Raw genomic sequence first — 16,657 nt, forward strand, 5'->3', positions numbered from 1 at the left:
GGTATAATTCAAATCACAGTAATCTGGGTCAAAGTATTATTCTTCATATGTTAACTTTCTTATATAAATCAGTTCCTTAAATAATCACCTCATTAACAGTAAGGTTCCATTAAAAGAAACAAGGAAGTGCGAAGTACAGTAACATCGGTGTTTCGAGAAATCTTATGGGTGTTCTTGCAACCGTTGCTTAAAAATCTCTCTCGCTATGAACCTTTAATAAAGTGTTTGAAGTAACTAGCATGGACAAACTGAGTAACCGATTTTAGAAATTATGTGAGGAAAAATAATGAAATTTTATAATTATATATATTTATATTTTAAATAATTCATTTTGTTCAGATGGAGTGTGTGTGTGTTTGTGGTACAAAAGGTGAGAACAGGGCATCTCCTCATCACCTGCCTTTCTGTCTTTACATTCTATGTACTTGTGTGTTTCTTGGATTTAAAAGGCACCATGCGGTGTGACAATGCAGCACAGCCTTGCACGAGCTGTGAGAAAGGATGAGGTTTGTATTGCAACGGGATTGCTGTTACTGTTACCATGCTGCTGATGGTGTTTGCAAGTCTTTGCTGGGATCTGAGAGGGTTTTGGAGCTAAATCCTCAGCTGCGTGATGAGGTTGTTCAGAGACGAGACGCTCTCCTTCAGCTTGGCATCGTCGTCTGTGCCGAGGGCCACGCCTGCCAGACGGGTGGATCCGTTGGCTCCTAACACACAGGGCAAGCTGAGGAACACCTCCGAGCCGACACCTCCCCATCCCTGAGAAAACACACACACACGCACAAAGTGAATTTTAAAAAATCCAGGGCTGTGAGAGCAAATGCTATTTAGATTGTCATATATTACAATGTTTAATATCCAATGTTTTTTTGTTGCTAAAAAAGTAAGTGTTGGTATTACATGCAGCTATTGTTTACAGCAGGCATTGTTTTTTCCTGTGGCTAAACATCATGGTGTACTATGTAGGTTCTATTCCAACATTATGTTGTACCCTATGTAGCAAATGCAGTGAACAGGAAGCCTCTGGGCTTTAGCTGAACTGTGTTAGAAGGGTCCTGCAGTATATACCCATACATACAGTGTACAAGCTATAATGTATAATATAAACTCTTGCTATTTACCAGATCCTTCTGTTGGTAAATAAAGTAAACAGAATGAAATTGCCTTATGTCTGCTTAACAAAAGCAACAACTTTCTCATGTGGTTTGCCATAGAAAAGTTTAATGCTAATGTTCTAATATTATCAAAATAAGGAAAGAGGCTCATTAATTACAATACTAAATAAACTAAATCTAAATGTTCTAAAAACAACATTCAATTGTTTTAACACTCAAAATGGCAACTGGTCATGTGCTTCACCGTGAAACAGGAATCTTCTAGAAGAAAACTGATCAGTCAGACAGACAGTAGTGTGACTAACCTGAGCCAGAGTAGTGATGGAGTGTGTTTTTTGCTGGTCTGTAAGAATGGAGTGTGTGATGTCAGCGATGGACAGCCCCACTGACCATGACCTCTGACCTTTCCCTTTCAACATCTCAAACGCCCTGCAAGGTGTCAACAATTACACACACACACCACACTGAATTATGCAAATAAACCACAGGGCAGATTTGATTCCTTAGTATTCATTATAGCACTGTGCTGCTGAATTCTGATTGGTCAAAAGTGTTGATTCATTTACAGTAATCGCAGCTTTGGCAATAGTTCTGGTAGTTAGAGCAAATCACAGCTTAATACGAATGCACTGGTATTAATGGTTTATTAATACTACAATAACAGCTCATGCTTAGGGACTTGTACAGCAAACACTCCACATAAATAGTCACAAAAAAACCTTAAAAATAGCTGATAATAGTGTAATAGTTAATATGGTGGAGCTGTATAGAAGGCATCTACAACATTAAAGTGCTCTGTTAATACAGTTCCTTGAAGTTTTCCAAGGAAAAGTAACTAAAAAAAACTGTTTTTAGCTTGTTAATCCTAAATGCTGGTAATGGATGACTGTTAATAGCTGCCTGAACATAAGAAATCATTTTATTGGTTATTTTACTATAAAAGCACTGACTGCATTTAGTATGTTACATTATAGCATGTTTGCTGCCACCTGCTGGCCGTGTTATTGCAGGATTACGAAACTCGGGATATACGATATTCGGGATATATTTAAAATGAATAATTTATATCCTGGATTGATAAATTTCTGTGAAGCACCTTTGTGACGATGTCTGGTGTTAAAAGTGCTAAACTGGATTGAACGTTACTTGAAATTCCACACATTTACCTGTCTATCAATGGTCTTGTGGAGTTGGACACTGGAACCAATACTTGATGCTTGTCCCCACTTACATTAGCCCAGACTCCGACTGAAAGTGAATCATAGTATCATCAACACTGTCAGCATTCACGAAGGAAGTGTGACTCAATATTCAGCATCACTACCACCATTTACAAGCACAATCATCATTACTAACAAGATGGATCATCAGTAATGACAGAAAAAGCAAAGATGAGCTCACCCTTGTTGCCAGACTGCTCTCCTATAACCCAGGCTTTTTTGCTTGTGCTGTGGGCCAGGATTGCAACGTTGAGAACGTAAGAGAGCCGCTTGGACTCCAGGTTACAGCCTACACCGATCACGTGCGTAGGTGGCAGACGACTCTGTCTCCATGCCACATGGGTCATTATCTCCACTAAGAACAATAACACTTCCAGATCAGATAAATAAGCACATACACAATTCAAAAGTTACATCATTAAGGCAAGAGCGTGTCTTCAAGGTGTCTGATAAAAAATAGGAATATTATCATTAACAATAGTAGCATTGTCATGGAATGACTTTGACTAATTTCTTTATTTATTTTGCATTATCGAGGCCCAGAAACAATCTCTGTCCCCAGCCTAAACCAAGCTGCTCAGCCCCACCCCTTTTCAAAGAGAAAGGTAACTCACAGGGCAATTTAACAGAAGGGGTGGAGTTGATAGGAAGGAAGTAGAAGCTTGTGGCAAACTTTGCATACTACATGTAGAGTATTTCTTCTAAGACTAAATGTTACTGAACATCATCTTTATATTATTATTCATGTTGAATATTAAACATCTGGTTTAGCCCTACATGGGTGTTGGGGGGGGGGGGGGGCACAAAAAAATTAGGTTTTGACCAACATGTAAATGTATATACACTGGCCTCTACATGTTAATCTAACATCTAAATGATATGTGTATAATATTTGACCATCATAACCTCATGTTCCTGTATTTATTTGGGTCACTTTGAACCTAAACCTTTATTTAGGTCAACTTTGCCTTGACTGTCTACTTGCAAAGTGACATTCATCAACAACAGGCAGGACTGATAGATAGATAGATAGATAGATAGATAGATAGATAGATAGATAGATAGATAGATAGATAGATAGATAGATAGATAGATAGATAGATAGATAGATAGATAGATAGATAGATAGATAGATAGATAGATAGATAGGAAATGTCAAATTCTGACTATGAGGGGGTTTTATACATGTCATCACTGAAGATTTAATTCTAGATGAGTTAATTTCCCATTTTTCCACCCACCAGATGTTCAGCAGTCAGCAGTGCTTACTCACTGCTACACTGCTACTTCACTAAAATAGCCACGTCAGTGTGAATCAGATGCCCATTGGCTGCAGATTTTATGATATGCCCCTGAGCCAAACACTAAACCCTGAGTAGCCCTGGAGTTCTGCACCACAACACCTGTATCAGTCTATCCGTCTATAGCAAAGGACAAAGAGCCAAGATTCTGGGTGAGCGCACACTGAAAACAGATTGTGCTCAGTAATAGCACACTGACCGGGCTGAGAGGCGATGAGCAGCACCGCTTGGGGACTGAGGCGAGCCAGGTACGGGATGATCTTCCCGTACAGATCCACGTTAGTCTGCACAACACTCACAAACGACTGCTCATTATTCCAAGCGTTTGCAGTAACCACTACCACCTTAGAACCGGCTGATGCTGACAGATCTGCAAGGAAGGAGACACACAAAGACACAAACACTTAGTTTGGAGCCTCGGTGAGTTAGAGGCCAGCTACACAATCCACAAAGGCTGATTTATATGAGTCATGTGAATGATGATGGTTTGTTCATCTGCTACTATTTTAGAAGAAACTCAACAAAGATCTTGAATAATAAATTTATATGGTATTATATTTAATAACACATGTATGAGTCAATTACACAAAACATAGTATATCTAAAATGTGAGAATAAATGTAACTTAAGAAACTTAAAAGTAGTATGGAAAACGTAAAAAAAAATCCTAATGCACAAAATAAAGTCAGAATAAATATTTTAGGGTCCTCTGAATAAGAGGTGGATTATTGAAATCTGCAAAAAAAATGAAAAAATAAAACCAAAAGGCCATAGTGTAGAGGAATTTATGAGACAGAATTGTTAGCACCCACATTAGAGATGGCTGAAAGCACTAATGGATTGTTCTGTATATAGAGTGTTGTGTAAAATTAATTCCTTCAGCTCCACTGAGAGTAACTGGGGAAATACAGGTGTGGCAGAGCGTCGCATGAAAGGTGTTATTCTTTGTATAAACAGAAAGTCCCTTTGTTCTTGTAATTTATAAATCTTAGCCTCTGAATCAGAAGCAGTGGGATGTAGCACTGGTTCATCAGCAGTGATAACCACTAAAGAGTGTCTTCTGTTGAAAGTGCAAGGTGCTTTTACTGACAGTTGTTTCCCTAATCCACTGTAGAAAACACCAGGCCAGTGGTTGTGAGTTCATGCTCTGTCGTGACTCACCATAACTTCTGACCTGAGCTTCCTTCCAAGTTATGTTCTTTAAAAAAAACACAGCCTGATCAACACATGTAAAGATATCCATGGGTGTCATTTTAGGCGCTGAATGAACGCATACCTTTTGAGACTTCAACCTTCGGCAGGTTGAAAAGTTCCAAGTCCATGGTGCCTCCTTTGGTTGAACTCTCTGGTATGTCGATTAAAACCAGTTTGTCCACAAAGCCCTTTATAAGTAGAGGAAGAGATAAGAACCAAATACAAAACAAAAGCATATACACTGAATGCACTTAAAGGCTGGGAAAGGGGAGACTAGAAATCATTAGATGATAATTGATTAAAGAAATTAGCCCAGCTCTATTGTGTACATTTTGAGAGAAAATATTTACTTTTGCCATTATACTCAACACAACAGCCATGCCCAAGTCTCCTCCTCCAATCACAGAGATTTTATTTACGCACTGCTCGGGCCAACTTCCACCTATAACGACAGATGTTTGATTTTTATGATTAGACATTTTTTTTTATAACAAATAAAGAAAAAACAGGCTTGAGGCAGTCATGTAGCTTTACAAGAAAAGTAATAAGTAAAGGAAAAAACACAACAGTACCTCACCAGTGTTGAATATTTTTCTAAAACAGTACATCTTTAACTGTTGCGTTCCTCTTGTATCAGCAATTAACCAACAATACAATCATACTTTGATTACATTTAATGTTGCAGAAAGTCCAGTAAAGAAATCACTTCCTGTTATCTCTAATCTCATAGCAGCCCCAGCTTTATATTTATTCATCTCTAGATATTAATAAGACAAAAAGCTTGTCATGTTGCAAAGAAACTACAAAGCTCTCCATTGAAGACTTGAAGGCTTTCCCATGTCAGAAAAGTCACAGCTTAACCTCTGACTGTTTCAAAGCAGACACTGGAAACTCCTTCCATCAATGCTACATTAACATCTCTCACCGAATACTTTACCACGAAAAGAAATCATTTATAAATTAAATCATGTATTAAATCAGCATATTGATATAAAGCTGTGATTTGAATTACAGCCAGCTCTACAGTTAGACAAAATGATCCAACAGGGCTGTGGTACAAAGCAGAATCACACTATAGATCTTTACACTGAGTATAAGAAAGCAAAAAAAAAAGCACCTTCAGTGATGTTTAGATGTGAAACCATTGCAAGCAGCTCATTGGGGTCTTTTCCATCTCCTGTAGACTTTGTGGCCAGAGGAGGATCCTCTTCAAACTTAGCAATCATCTCCTCCAGCAGCACTATTACAGATGATTTGGGCTGAAGATTTATACAGAGATAGTCATGGTAAATGCAGTGAACTGAAGGAAATTAATTACTGAGTTTAAATGAACATGACATGCATTTTAAAAATGTTTCCCACTGAACAATTTTCATTTAAAGCAACATACAAAAACATCTGATGATGGCTGAGTTTTAAGTGATACAGAGAATGTATTCATTAGATACACTATATGGCCTATAAGGTATGTGGACACCTGAGCATCATATGTGATTCTTCCCTAAACTGTTGCCACAAAGGATGTAGCACAGAATTGACTAGAATGTCTCTGCACTCTGTTGCATTACAATTTATCTTCACTGCAACCAAGCAGCTCAAACCTGATCCAGCATGACAATGCACAAAGCGAGGACCATGGTGTGTTATGGTAGAAGTGGAAGAACTCGAGTGGCCTACTCGAAGACCTGACCTCAACCTAACTGACCACTTAAGGGATGAACTGGAACATTAGGTCTCAGGTCTCCTCACACACATCAATGCCTGATCTCACTAACTAATGAACACCTAAAATCTAATGTAAAACCTTTACCAGAAGAAAGCAGGATATTACAACAGCAAAAAAGACTAAACCTAGAAGAAGCACATTTATAAATGGACAGTATGTTTAATATTTAAGCTTGATTATTGTGACTTTCTATCTGGAATGAATAAAGTAATTTGTGAATGTTCCAGCATTCAGAAGACCCTGTATTCACAACTACATATCCTCTGTCAAGTTCCCTACATGGTCCCAGTTGTGCAGTGCAGGGAGGTGGATTCGGCCCTTGGCATCCACATGTTTGCCCTCCCTGATCACCATGTTGGCTGTGGGGCGAAGAAGGCAGATGGGTGGCGTGAAGGGGAAAGAATCCAGCAACCACAACTGGATGGGCAAGTTGTAGGAACGACCTGAGGGAATTATCAGAGTTTAGTACAAAAATGCTGTGCATCCACCAAGCTTTACTACATCCCCTGGAGCCATTTTAAGTGTATAATTGATTAAACTGGTGTCGTTTCTCACCTTGGTATCTGACAGGGATGTTTCCTACTACCTTCAGCAGTTCCTTCTGAGAACTGTCTGTAAATACTGTAAAAGTAATTGTGAAAGGAGAATGGTTTGAAAAAGAAAACATGAATATTAAGTAGAAAAAGTAAACAGGTACAGAGAAAGGGCTCGCTGAGTCTGATTCAGACCTCTGGTAAAGTAGGATACTCTTTAAGGGTGTGGTAATGAATCACTTACTGTAATTGCCTGCTACTGTTTTCATGTCTGGGTATTTGAGGTGAATTTTCTGTAATTCTTCAACGGCAACATCGTGAAATTTGTACTGTGAAAAAGAACCGAGAGATTTTACAGACATCAGGCTGTGTCACTCCATCAGGTCTGACCAGTTGCTCTAGGTCACCTGACTACACACAAATCTCACATATTCCTACATTTCTACCTGAAACAGTCTGAAACCCACCTTAGAGAGAGTCTTTTTAACAGACTCGTTATTTAGATCCATCGTTCCTTAAAAAAAATTCCCCTAAACCCCAGAGATACTAGGTGTTAGTTCGAGCCGCTTTCTTTCGGCAACCTCACAAAATTGTAAACAGAAACTTCCTCATACACGCGGAGTGACGCGGAGCACAGGTACGGCAAGCCGAAGGGACCAAATCCATTCTGTCTGTGTTAATGACTCGTGGGAGTTCAAAATAAAAGGCAATTAATTAGAAAGACGTTAAAGAGCACTTATCCATGACAGGTGATCATGGATAGGTAACATATCAGGTAGAGGTAATAAATTTAAATATTTTAAAATAAGATTTTTGTATCTGCACCAATTAATCATTAAGTTTTTAAGTTAAGTAATCTTTTGTCACATACACATACAATTCTTTCTTCGCATATCCCATCCTTAGGGGCTGAGGTCAGAGCGCAGGGTCAGCAGGTGGGATTAAGGGCCTTGCTCAAGGGCCCAACGGTGGCAGCTTGAACCCTGACTTTCCAGTCAACAATCCAGAGCCTTAACCACATGCGCTACCAGCACCCCTACCACAGTATTTGAGGACCTATTCCTCGTCCTGGTTTTCTGATTCAAAATGCTGCTGTAGGTCCTTTTAAAATCTAGTTACTGGCTGCAAACTTTCTGTTGCCAAGAAAAATTTGTCATCCCCCTCATGGCCGAAAGGACTTGATCATCACACCCATACGTGGTTCTTCCCCAAATGGTCTCACAGTTTGGAATTGTAAACACATTCGTACCGGATGCCTTCGTATGCTGAAGGATTACAATTTGTCTTCACTGGAATTAAAGCATCCAAGTCTGTTCCAGATTGACAAAATGATCATCTGGCCTCCACAAAGTTTAATGTAACCCTGACCATCACTGTCCACATATGACATAATGGTCAAATCTGTCAGGCACAGGGATTTTAAAGTTATTCACATTAGACACATCTACTCTGATGGTCCAAGCTATAACATTAGCTTGTTATCAGCTTATCATCTTTAATGTGAGTATAATCTACACTAGGATATGATTTTGTGTTCTGGATAAGAGTCTGCTAAATTCAGTGAATGTAAATTTGTCTTTATCTCAAACTGATCTCACCAACAAGCTTTCTGTAATATTTGCATTTTAGTAGCCTATAATCGTTCAACTAATGATCCTACCCAAAATAAGAAACAAGCACACAGTGGAACATGTAGATTTTTGTAAATGTCAAGGCAGGATGTACAAGACAAAAATAAAACCCTAATAACCCTTGAACTATATAAAAAAAAGAAATGTATGTTGACATGAAATCTGAAAAATATACAGATATATACACACTTCATGCTGATAACAGGTGGTGACGTGATCTGATGTAGAAGTATGGAAAGAAAATAATGAAATAGTAATAATAATAATAACAACAACAAGACAACTTGATCTGTCAAATTGCTTTAACAAGAAAAATACATTGCAAAATATTGCAGAATGTTTCTTCCATCATTAAATACTGTTAATAAAATAAGACTCACAATCCTGAAATCCTGAACAAATACCAAAGCACATGATTCTGCAATTACATCATTGTAAATCCATGATCTTTACCAATATAAAAAATGGCATTAGTGATACATCATATATATATATATTACTTTCTCTAAAGCTCAGCTATTAAAGATGGGCTCTTGGTAGTGCAAAACTGATCCCCTATTTTGGTAAATTGAAATAAATAATGTGTAATTAATTGCAGAATGGCACAAGTAACCTGCTCTATGTAACTGACTTTACTCGACGCAAGTCAATCAAACAAACAAACAAACTAACATCAAGTCTTTTTGCGCTTTGCTTTCATCACTTGCTTTCTTTTCATCTCCTCCTCCTCCAATCGCATTTCTTCTTCATCTTCTTTAATTCCCAAGCGCAAACTGAAGCAAAGACAAAAAGATGCGTTAAGGTACACACTGGTTTCATCCACATGAGCAAAAGGATTCATTCCGTTTATCTGTCCCTTAATAATTCATGATATTTTTTTCTTCTTCGCCCCTTGGCGTTTCATTTCCTCCAACTCGCGGCGCTCTTCCTCCTGATCTTCGAGGACAGCCAGTCGCAGGCTACCAGCACAAGGCGCCAGGCAGAAGACACGAGAGGCACACATTATGAAGCATGATTGTGGAAAGAAATATACCTTAGCTTTAGAACTAGCTTTAAGAGGAAGGAAATGAATGTGGTGTTTGTTTACCTTCGTGCTTCTTCCTTCTGCTGTTCTTTCCAAGTGCTCTCCATAAACTTTAATGCATAGTCACTCTCATCTTTGTATCTAATAACAGTAAGGACTCATTAAGCATACAAAACCTTATACATTCACACTGCAACATGAACAGCTCAAAAAACAATACTAGAACCTGACGATTTCGGAGAACTTACTTGGTCCGATCATAGCCGAAGATTTCTCTGATATGTTTAGAAATTTCATCCTGGTCTTCTCCTTCATCATCAATGAAGTCCTCCATCTCAGAGTCGTACTCCTCTTCATCCTCATACTTGCGTTTGTAGCTGGATGTTATGGGTGGTAACACTGGACCTTCAGGAGGGGAAAAAAGAAGAGGAAATCACGTTTTAAAATTCAGAAGACATCCCCACTCCCCACTGACGATTGTTCACATGCTGCCAAAAATGTTCTCAATGACTTCCTTTTCCTGACACACTAGCAAAACCTTATATAGCAGCACCTAAAAAGTAAGCGTAAAAGATCTTTACTTAAACTTGGACAAAGGGGATAATCTTAAACTTCCGACCAGCTACCTGTTACTCTGAGTAATCAAGTTAAGAACCTGCATGTAATCCTAGATGCTGGTTTATTTTTTGACTCCCATGTAACCAACATCTGTATAACCGCTTATCAGATCACAATGCATCACAAACAGCCCAAACAGGAAGTGCTGTAAACCCTACATGACACTCATAACCTGTAGACTATTGTAACGTTGATTTCTAGCTGCTGTTTTTTAAGTGCAGAGCTCATTACCACAAAGAGAAAGGGAATTAAATGAACATCAGGAGCTCATGATTTCAGTTTTGTACAATTTAGACTGACAACCTTTCTGAAGTTTGATATATAACTATAAGGGCTTTCACACTGGCACTTTATTCCATTTAAAGCGGTCTTGAGGACCAAGAAGCACACCACGGTACCAAACCCAAGTCTGGTCTGAGTTTGGTTGCATGGAAACTGTTGTGTGATTCCTGTGAATGCAGCTTGTACTCGTGTCTGCACTTGCTCAGAAAGTAAATCAATGCGTTTTAGCCGATGACGACATTAGTTTTCGCAACACGTGTAGAAGGTGTGGCAAGAAAATGATGTGGGACACAGAAGAGACGAGGTGTCTTAATGCTGCGTTTGTGATTATGTAAAACGAACGCCAACATTAACCAGCTTTCAAAGAATCAAGTGAGTGACTTTTAAAACTAGGAATATCTTAGCTGGATATCTGGCTGAACCCCTGAAACAGACTGACGATACCCAAGCACTTTCCCGAGCTGCACCAGTTAACCCTGAGTATCAGTTGCAGCTCTGCCTTACCCCTAAGGACCCGTCTCCTAGAGAATATTAGGAATGGCAGATCGAGATCAGGTTTCAGATCAAATCATCATACACTGGTTGGATAATCTTGTGAATGTAATAAATCTTTTAAGTAGTACTACAACACAGAGACACTATTAATTAATATATCATGTATACCCAATAGTTTACATGGCTAACAGCACATATAGTCTGTTACAATGAGAGTTTTTGTATTTCTGAAGAATTTGAGTAGGAAATAAATTGTCAGGTTTTGAAGGTAGCTGCCACTCTGCAGAAAACCACAGAGCACTCCGAGTTGCAAGATTATACTGGATATTATTTCTTCACAAATTCCCCTGGAAACAACAATGCAAACATCCCAAATTAGAAAGGGTGAGTGATTTAATTAATCTCTTTTCTTACCAGGTGGTCTAGCCAAAATTCTATGACCTGTTGGTCCTATGATTGTTTTGGGCCCTGAGTTCTGAGGAACTGGAGGCCTGGCAGCCATTCCTTGTTTAGGTGCAAAGTTCTTAGATGAAATGGTCTCTGACACAACAGTACATGGAGGTCTTCCAGGACCTGGTCCCATAGTATTTAACGGTCGACTAGACCTGCCTTGTCCATTTAAAGAGGGTCTTGCCCCTCCGGGAACAGGACGGCCCTGAACGCTGCCTCCAGGTCTTGGCCGATGAGGAGTTTCTAATTGTTTTGAGGAGCCAGGAGGTGCAGATCTCATAGGTCCGTTGCTACCTGGTCGGGGAGGAGGATTGCCTCCTGCTCGCGGCACCTCTCCCCTTCCTGACTTTTGAGGAGGTCCTCTGTTATTCATTATACCCTGACTAGGCCTGGTGTGTCCAGATCCTTTAATCCCTTGCCCATGACCTGATGGTCTAGACAAGTTTGAAGCAGCATCAGCTCGGCTCCCAGAACTATTCATTTTTACTTGAGGTAGTCCTGGATAGCCTTTCTTAGAGTTAAGGTCACTTGAGGATGTTGGCTTTTCACCAGACTGGGGCCTAGGCCCTGCTTGCTTGACTGAACTTCCCTTCATGGCAGCTTTACCACTTAAGGCACCTGAGGAGCTAGAGCTAGGTTTGGATCCATGAGATGATTTGGCAGAACTGTGCGGTCGCTCAGTGTGTGTGTGCGGTCGCTCAGTGTGTGTGTGCGGTCGCTCAGTGTGTGTGTGCGGTCGCTCAGTGTGTGTGTGCGGTCGCTCAGTGTGTGTGTGCGGCTTTGGCGTTTTGCTAAGTCCACTGGATGATTTCTCACTTGATGACCTGTGCGATGTTCCTTCCCTGTCAACCATATTTTTCTTGTAAGAATTCGTGCTGGATTTACCATCTTTGTGCCCTGAATTTTTATCTGATTTAATGTCTCTCCCTTTATCTTGTTTCTTGGCTTTGCGCTCAAGTTCTAACTCTTTAATTTCCTCTGCCGTACGAAGCCTTTCTTCAGTTTTCTTTGTTGGTTTCAACTCGACAGGTTCAAACTGTTTTCTCTCGGCGAGCTTTAAGAGGTCTGCAAAATTCATGGGTGGTGGAGCAGCCTTGGGTGGAACGCTCGATTTTTTCTGCATGTTGCTCGTTTTGGTTGACCCATTACTGTGTTCCTGAGGCCTTACTGCAGGCGTGGGTTCTGGTTCAGATTCAGAGTCACTGCTGGCATATTCGTAATTGTCCTCATCGTAATCATCATCATCGCCTGATTGTTGCTCATACTTTTCACCCTTACTTAGTCTTTTCTTGGGCTTATCTACAATAGGTATGCCATTGTAGCCGTGAAAGTTGTCCTTGGTACGAGACGCCATGGCACGTGCCTTTCGGTCGGATTTTAATTCCACTCTCTTAGCCAGGAGTACTTCCTTCTGCTTCTTTTGCTCCTGAACTAAATAAAAAATAATTCAAAAGCATCAAAGGGATGTACGTCAAATAAAAACAATGCTCATAGAAGTTTCATATCAAATGAATTTTATGAGCTTACCTTTCTTTTTCTGTTCGACCTCCTGTTTCTTCAAAAATGCTTGTACTGCAGCAGAATTGACACCTTTCACTTTTGGGTCCTTTTTCGGAGGACCAGGTTTCAAGCTGTACCTCTTCTGCAAATTAAACAGAGATACAATGAGTTAAACATACAAAGAGGAATAACAAGCAAACACCTACTCTCAACATTAACCTATAAATAACAGACATAAATGATGGCAGCCATTTCATTTAAATACAAGTTTATTCCCTTGAATAATAGAAAAATATATACACTATATTGCCAAACGTTTTGGGACACCCCTCCAAAATCATTGAATTCAGGTGTTGTTTTTCAGGGGTTGGACTTGGCCCCTTAGTTCCAGTGAAAGGAATTCTTAATGCTTCAGCATACCAAGACATTTTGGACAATTTCATGCTCCAACTTTGTGGGAACAGTTTGGAGATGACCCCTTCCTGTTCCAACATGACTGCACACCAGTGCACAAAGCAAGGTCCATAAAGAGATGGATGAGTGAGTTTGGTGTGGACGATCTTGACTGGCCTGCACCCTGATAGAACACCTTTGGGATGAATTAGAGCGGAGACTGCGAGCCAGTCCTTCTCGTCCAACATCAGTGCCTGACCTCACAAATGTGCTTCTAGTGGAATGGTCACAAATTCCCAAAAACACACTCCTAAACCTTGTGGAAAGCCTTCCCAGAAGAGTCGAAGGTGTTATAGCTGCAAAGGGCGAGGCAACTCCATATTACATTCATGTGCATGTAAAAGCAAACGTCCCCAAACCTTTGGCAATATAGTGTGTATTTATATATCCCTTGTTGTGGGTCTTGGGTGGGGGAATAATTAGAAATAAATAAATCTAAAATTAATATATGAATGTGATGGTGCACATTGGCTTCAATCTGTCCATACAGTAGATGGAGTAAAAAATCTCCCAAATAAGCAATGGTACACAATGGTGTTTAAAATACTTTATACAGCTGGATGCTTCTTTCTTTCTTTCTTTATTTATTTTTAAATCGATCTGGTCAGCAACCATGTACGGGTTCTTGAGTTTCTTATCTCCAGTGAACAGGTTCCATGGCTGTAAAAGAGCTAATCCATATAAGTAGGTATGAAGAGTGCAAGAGTTATAAAATGATGCCTCACTAGTGCCTGGTGTGTTTTAAGTAGCAGTTTCAGTTAGCTAACAGAACAACATTAACAATGTTAATGACTGGTATCCTTACCGGTAAGCTGCTCAGGCCTTGCTTTTGGGAGGCGATGGACAACACGTTGTTGAAATCCATGCTGCCAGCTGTCGAGTTTGCTACCAACTGCTTTGTGAATCGCGATTTAGCTGCTAGCTTACTAGCCAATCAATACACAGCTGTGTAGCCCTAATTAGCCGCTTTAGGTTTATAACCAGACAAGTTCATCTTCCTAAACCGAGCTCACGCGACAGCATTGTCTTTTTACTTTAAGCACGCGCAGGAGATCTGTCCTCTCATTGAAATGCACAAAGCTGTCGTGTCATAATTATAGCTGGCCGTCCTGCTAACTACAATTAGCTGCCTAGCCAGGTAACGAGCTAACGAGCTAAACCCGCTGCCCAGTTTCTAAATCAGATGTCTTGACGTCGCTGTATGAATGTCTAGTGTCAATTTCTAAATTCTTTCGAAAACAGGAAAACGAGAGATAGCAAAATACTACGTATTGATAAGAATCGTCGCCTCTGACGCTAAGTAGTGACTACGTCACCAAAGCAGAAAGAATACGTCAGTTCCGGTTTGGGGCATTCTGGAAAAAACGCTGATGTTTCAGATCCTCTCTTCGCTGCAGAAAGGGTTCGTGTTGCCAGGTCCGGATTTTTTTTTTACCCTATTTTCATTTACATTTATTATATTAAACTATAGTTAATTTTGGTTAATGTTGGTTCGAGAAAGGCTGTCTGAAAATTGAAGCTGTTTTATAAGTGTGAAGTTGAAAGGCAGAAAGAAAGAAAGAAAGAAAGAAAGAAAGAAAGAAAGAAAGAAAGAAAAATAGACAAACGGACGGTTTCTGGTAGGAAGATATTGGCAAAAGTTTTGGGACACCCCTCCAAAATCATTGAATTCAGGTGTTGTTTTTCATCCCAAAGATGTTCTGTTGGTTTGAGGTCAGGACTCTGAAGTTCCTCCACACCAAACTCGCCTATCTAGGTCTTTATGGACCTCACTTTGTGCACTGGTGTACAGTCATGGTGGAACAGGAATCCCCAAACTGATCCCACAAAGTTGGGAGCATGAAATTGTCCAAAATGTCTTGGTATGCTGAAGCATTGAGTCCTTTCACTGGAACTAAGGGGACAAGCCCAACCCTTGAAAGACAACACCTAAAAGCAATGATTTGGAGGGGTGTCCCAAAACATTTGGCAATATAAATGCAGATGACCATGAGATACAGGTAGAGAGTCAGATGGAGTCAGAAAGTGATACAGGTGGATTGATACAAAGACTTATGAAAAGAGAGAGAGAGAGAGAGAAAGAGTGTGTGTGTGGTGGATTAACAGAAAGATTGTTGGAGAGAGTGTGTTTATTACAGCTACACTGACGGAATGAGAGGGAGAGAAGAGAGGCTTCAGGCCTTACACACACAGCTGTGTGAGTTTTTGTAGTTGGAATTTGAATCATGAACATTCCAAGCCAAGCACTGAGCTTTCTGTCAAAAGGAGTTTGGGGGGTATTTGATCATCCTCTACAGGAAAATCTTAAGTCTGATTCATTGAAGTGAATGGGAATTTTACATAACAGGAAATTTTGATCAGTTAGTAAAATAATAGCACAAGCTGAAGGTCTTTAGCAAGTTTGGTTCATGAACCTCGAAAGCTCTAAGAAGAGCAGTGTATATTTGGGTCTTCTTATAATAATAATAATATTATTATTATTATTATTATTATTAACACTAATAATTGTAATCATAATCATCATCGTCACCATAACATAATTATATTCCTAATTATAATATGCTTAAACAGAAGTTTAAACAGAAAGCCGACATATTAAAGTACTTATGCTTCATACTTGTGCTTCTTGATCACTTGATATTACTTTAAGACAATATTTCTTACAGTCTTTATTGTTGACAAGGTTCCGGATCCACATTATACACAATTCAAATTTGTTTTTTTTGTTTTTTTCAGCACATACAAAGCAATGAATGTATGGGGAATAGAGTAAAATGGAATGATTGCTTAAAAAAAGATGTAACAGTAAACAATTACATACGGCACTGAAATAAAACACTAATAACCACTATACTTGTATCATGACATTGATATATTTTATTTGTTTTATATTGATATCATATTGTCATATCATCCAGCTGGTATCATGTGTGTCAGTTAGTCTGCTTAGTATTTATATTTAAAGGACATATTGAGCAGAATTAAGAAAAAATAAAATAGTACATTAGTGGAAAAGGTAGCCTTGCCTAAGCAACCCTTGTGTCTCTCAGGGTCCAGATATCCTCAAATTATACCATGTTAAAAGATTCTTATCTTTCTACTGAACATGAGAAGA

The 16,657-nt window shown here is 39.4% G+C and overlaps 2 protein-coding genes across 2 annotated transcripts; both read right to left on the minus strand.

Moving 5' to 3' along the window:
• Positions 1-299: 299 nt before the first annotated feature.
• Positions 300-7,718, minus strand: uevld (UEV and lactate/malate dehyrogenase domains). Its single transcript, XM_058407830.1, has 12 exons — positions 7,557-7,718; positions 7,334-7,418; positions 7,112-7,177; positions 6,836-6,999; positions 5,948-6,089; positions 5,181-5,272; positions 4,913-5,018; positions 3,836-4,006; positions 2,517-2,690; positions 2,282-2,363; positions 1,421-1,544; positions 300-759 (listed from the first exon to the last, which is right to left on the minus strand). The coding sequence occupies exons 1-12, from the start codon at positions 7,596-7,598 to the stop codon at positions 595-597; spliced, it is 1,413 nt and encodes a 470-aa protein (XP_058263813.1). The 5' UTR covers positions 7,599-7,718; the 3' UTR covers positions 300-594.
• A 1,496-nt stretch (positions 7,719-9,214) lies between these two features.
• On the minus strand, positions 9,215-14,883 carry spty2d1 (SPT2 chromatin protein domain containing 1). The gene is made up of 6 exons (XM_058407829.1): positions 14,348-14,883; positions 13,117-13,231; positions 11,554-13,020; positions 9,993-10,149; positions 9,808-9,885; positions 9,215-9,493 (listed from the first exon to the last, which is right to left on the minus strand). The coding sequence occupies exons 1-6, from the start codon at positions 14,405-14,407 to the stop codon at positions 9,394-9,396; spliced, it is 1,977 nt and encodes a 658-aa protein (XP_058263812.1). The 5' UTR covers positions 14,408-14,883; the 3' UTR covers positions 9,215-9,393.
• Between the last annotated feature and the right edge of the window lie 1,774 nt (positions 14,884-16,657).

The sequence above is a fragment of the Hemibagrus wyckioides genome, linkage group LG14, assembly GCF_019097595.1.
Source record: "Hemibagrus wyckioides isolate EC202008001 linkage group LG14, SWU_Hwy_1.0, whole genome shotgun sequence".
NCBI classification, from domain to species: Eukaryota; Metazoa; Chordata; class Actinopteri; order Siluriformes; family Bagridae; genus Hemibagrus; species Hemibagrus wyckioides.

What these genes read in the sequence shown, in the direction of transcription:
- uevld (XM_058407830.1), bottom strand. Translation starts at nt 7,598, where the DNA reads ATGGATCTAAATAACGAGTCTGTTAAAAAGACTCTCTCTAAG. An exon ending in TTAAAAAGACTCTCTCTAAG is followed by an intron (nt 7,419 to 7,556) that starts GTGGGTTTCAGA and finishes TCTTTTTCACAG; the next exon opens with TACAAATTTCACGATGTTGC. An exon ending in CATCCCTGTCAGATACCAAG is followed by an intron (nt 7,000 to 7,111) that starts GTGAGAAACGAC and finishes TAATTCCCTCAG; the next exon opens with GTCGTTCCTACAACTTGCCC.
- spty2d1 (XM_058407829.1), bottom strand. Translation starts at nt 14,407, where the DNA reads ATGGATTTCAACAACGTGTTGTCCATCGCCTCCCAAAAGCAAGGCCTG. An exon ending in TTCGGCTATGATCGGACCAA is followed by an intron (nt 9,886 to 9,992) that starts GTAAGTTCTCCG and finishes TACTGTTATTAG; the next exon opens with ATACAAAGATGAGAGTGACT. An exon ending in CAGAAGGAAGAAGCACGAAG is followed by an intron (nt 9,494 to 9,807) that starts GTAAACAAACAC and finishes TCTTTGCTTCAG; the next exon opens with TTTGCGCTTGGGAATTAAAG.